We start from the raw sequence: 4,326 nt of genomic DNA, 5'->3' as shown, positions 1-4,326 counted from the left end.
TCACTGATCACAATGAAACCAAGTCTATTTTTCGCTAGTGTGGAGAAGCTGTCGATGCTGCTCTTTATTGATCTGTATGCCATCTCTGATCTATAAGCTCAAAACAAAGATTCTGTACAGAATAGAGAGCAAGGGATGAAGATAAAGCTCAAGGGTATAGGTGCAGAGAAAATAATGGTAGGAGAGGGAGTTGTCACGAAAATTATCGGTTCGATAGATAAGAGGGAGATGAAACTTAAGCCAAATTCTAGTTGTTCATGAACATCAAGCTATTTATGTGATCATATTCAAGGTAGAAATTGAGAGAGAGAGAGAGAGAGAGCTCAAAAGAAAAGTTGCGTAGACAAAATGGTGGGAGAGGGAAGTGCTGCAAAAACTATCAACCAGATTGAATGAGAGGGCTTATTATGAAATCATTTAGCAAGAGAGAAATCTCATGCACGTTAGTTCTACGCATAACAATTTAGATGATGAAATATGTATGATATTATTCATATTACGTATTATTAGATTGAGTTCTTATTGAGTTGGAATATGGCTCTCTCTCTCTCTCTCTCTCTCTCTCTCTCAGCTGTGGGGAGTTACATTCATACGTACTGAGAAGAGAAGTGCCATGACAGTAGAGCACGGTGGAGAGAAAAGGCAAGTCTTGTTGTTGATAGAAATAGAGATTACATTTATTTGGGCACTAATAAAGAATCAAATAACCAGAAGAATAAAAATAAAAGCTATAAAATTGGTAGGAATTGGAAACCATCAGCAGCTTCTCAGGTTCCACCCACAAGCTTCGGTCTCCACAATGTTTCATGACCTGGTGATCTGCTTCCCCTTCACTTGCTTCTTCGTTAGGCAATAATCTCAGCTGGCATGGCAGCAAACCTTGCTCGCTTCTACAAGAATAGCCAATGAGAAAGAAGACAGGCTAAGTAACTATGATCCATCTATGCACTTCTTTCGGCAAATTCAATGAGATTATTACCTCCTTCTGGCCAGTTTCCATCGCCGGCAGCTTCGGCGCACCACCATTCTTCGCCACACACAGCACCATAATCTTCTCCGCCGCCTCAGTGTCGTTCTTGCTTTCCTGCAACAGCTTCTCCATCTCGGCCTTCGGAATCCTCAACCTGAGGCGGACCGTGCCATCGCTACCCTCCTCCGCCTCGACCCGCGACGGCCTACCGGCGACCGAGACGTCCGACATGGTCCGGCGGGTAAACGCGAGGTTCTCCAGCCGCTCTCTGGCGCTCACGGGCAGCCCCCCGGACCAGGCCCTCCGCGGGGCTCGCTGCTCCGGCGCCCGGGGGAGCTGCACTAGAAAGTACAGCTTCCCGGGGTGCAACGGGGCGTCGGGAGCAAGCGGCCGGGCTCCAACCCCGAGCTGCTTCACCGCCTCGGACTCGAGGAGGTCGTAGCCCCGGTAGTCTCGGAGCAGATCCTCGGCCTGGACCGGAGCCTTCAGCTTCAAGGTGGTGCCGTCTATCTTCATCACCGTTATGGTTCGCTTCTTCCCGCTCAAGCCATTCCCCATCTCTCTTCTTCTTGGAGCTGCTGCTACTACTACAACTTCTTCTTCTTCTTCTTCTTCTTCTTCATGGAGATGAGAAGCAATATATAGGAGAAGTTGTTTGGTCAAGGAATTGAAATGAAGCGAAATTGCTGGGAAGCTCTATGGCGGTGTTTTACTGCTGCAGTGAAGACCACGAGATCGCAGTTGGCATGTACGTGAGACGACGTCTTCGGTGCAACTCCATGCATGATTGGATCGAACGCACGACGGTCAAAGCAGGGTTTCATGAAGGTTCATTTGAAGTTTCTTACAGTCTAATATGTCACGTAAGGAAATGGTGATGCCAATGTGCTGATTCCTTTCACAAGGAAAGTGCCAAGTTTTGGTCATGCTTTCCTTTGACTTCTCTTCTCCCTCACAGTCAATTGACAAGTTTTCTCCGACCTTCATGTCTCCTACGGAGGAAGACAAAGCTCATATGAACGAAGAACTAGATTCGTCTTCTCCGACCTTCATGTCTCCTACGGAGGAAGACAAAGCTCCTATGAACGAAGAACTAGATTCGTCTTCGAGTTAATCTCTCAATAATGTCACGTATCTACTCGTATGTGTTTCTGCATATCTAAATAATTACATATCATGTATCCACTTATCTGTATATCTGTGTATCTAATTATTCATACATTATATTCATAGTCGATAGGAGGGTTTAAAATAATTCAATAGGAAAGTCTCAACATAATCATAAAATTATTCTTTAATCCATACCTTGTAGAATTATATGTCCCATGTAGGAAGAACCAATCTACTTCCATCTGACCAAACTTTTCATTGACATAGACCATTCATAAAAGGATGCATATGGGACCATGTCAAACATGATCACCTAGGTTTGGATTCATATATCTTTGTTGGTGTCATAGGAAGAATCATTCTTAGCTATGACCAATGTGACTTTTGTGTTTCATGTGCCAATCAACGACAATGAAATATAGACTTCCCCTAATTTTTCTCGTATTTGTTCCCACCTTCTTTCAACAACATGTGTAGATGAGAAAGATGAGCTCGAATGAGTCCACCAAACCTCACGTCTTCTCCCTGTCTTCCAACGAGTAGTCATCGCTCGTTCTTCTAAGCTTTTGAGAATTGACGAATGAAGAGTTACTACAACATATACACTTTGAGAGAACTCTCGTTTGAGACACAAATGACTTGAATATTTTGTTTATTGGGTCATCAATTCATGTGTAGAATAAGATAGAAGGATGTATGTGTTTCTTCACTATGGAAATCAATAAACATGATCATCATGTGGATCAGTTAAGCTACATGTTGTTATCAAGACAAATCACGAAAATATATATGACATGTTCATTGAACTTTAGGAGAGGGAGAACACATTCATACCAAAAGAATAATCCAAAGAACCAATAACAAAATATAAATATAAAGACAAACTAGTACAAAACTTATGCGATTCGGTGTATCGTATCTACGTCTAAAAAAACAAAAACTCATTTTTCATGTGAGAATAAATTATAAGTGTTGAGTTGATAAGCGTTTTTGGATTTATAGAGGTAGTGTACTTTGAGGAAAATGAATCATAGTATAAAAAGACTTTCTTTGTGAAGGAAAGAAACTTCAAAAAATAAAATATGAGAAATACTTTGAATGGTTTTTATCTCAAAAGGATGAGAGAAAAAAAAATAATTTTTTTAAAGAATTTATATAAGATGGTATAAAAGGGATTTGTGCTTGAGTTCGATTAACCCTAAGAGTACTTATAATCGATCTATATAGCGGTGAATTTGATATTCTCTATAAATATAGATAGGAGTGTCGAAACCACATAAATCTTTTATTAACTCAAATATGTTCTTTGATATTGATATTTGAGATTTATCTCTTAATTTTGAAGCCTTCTTGATCCCTAATAATAAGCTTATAAATCCCTTTATACGTACTTTAATATAAACACAAACAATTTTTTCATCGTCTTTACGTCTACTAGACAAAAATCCTTTGAGCAATTAAAGAGCTATCTCTCATTTTTCCCTTATCGAAACTTAAAAATAAATAAGTTATTTATAGAATAAAAACGTTATTACTTCAAAAATTTATATACTTAATTTCTCATCTTCCAAGTATAATAATTTAATAAATCCAAAAACAATTACCAATCCAAAAACAATATTCGTCAGTGATGTGTGTCTATGTCCCAAATTTTATGAAACAAAATATATTTCGAATTGTATAATATTACAATTACAATACTTATCAAACACCTGTGATTCCAAAGTAACTTAGAGGACCATATGCAACAAAATAGAGAGACATATTTCTTGGTGCTGCCACCAATGACATATCGGTCTTTGGTCTTCCCATCTTTTCTACTTGTGGGAAAGATTGACTTGACCAAGAATTATTAGTATTGAACATTTCTTTGTCTTCCTACCACATTGAATTCAGAGGGTAGGAACACTTGTGACTCTCAGCAGCCTCTGAGTGATTGACCAAAGTAGCATCACATTCATAGGAAAGAGAAATCTTGAGGCACATATAAATAATTAAATAGTACATATATTATTATTTTTATTTATTTTTTTAAAAGAAAATAATGTCTATAAACTATAATAGCTAAATGTTATAAGCAAAGATTTCATAGGAATTAAACTATTAATAACTATAAACTATAATAGCTAAATGTTGTCAATGTCTAGCTTTTGAGAGGGCAGTGAAATAAGACTTGAAAGCTCAACATAAGGGAGTTAAACTTCAATGGTGTCTCACTCAAGCAAATCAACTAAGCCCATGACAAG

The 4,326-nt window shown here is 38.5% G+C and overlaps 1 protein-coding gene across 1 annotated transcript; it reads right to left on the bottom strand.

Moving 5' to 3' along the window:
• Positions 1 to 712: 712 nt before the first annotated feature.
• On the bottom strand, positions 713 to 1,564 carry LOC135638122 (uncharacterized protein At1g66480-like). Its single transcript, XM_065151086.1, has 2 exons — positions 980 to 1,564; positions 713 to 890 (listed from the first exon to the last, which is right to left on the bottom strand). Exons 1-2 carry the CDS (start codon positions 1,526 to 1,528, stop codon positions 846 to 848), a joined length of 594 nt encoding a protein of 197 aa, XP_065007158.1. The 5' UTR covers positions 1,529 to 1,564; the 3' UTR covers positions 713 to 845.
• Positions 1,565 to 4,326: the final 2,762 nt, after the last annotated feature.

This window comes from Musa acuminata, chromosome BXJ3-5 (assembly GCF_036884655.1).
Source record: "Musa acuminata AAA Group cultivar baxijiao chromosome BXJ3-5, Cavendish_Baxijiao_AAA, whole genome shotgun sequence".
Lineage (NCBI taxonomy): Eukaryota > Viridiplantae > Streptophyta > Magnoliopsida > Zingiberales > Musaceae > Musa > Musa acuminata.
This window is presented reverse-complemented; position numbering and strand designations above follow the sequence as displayed.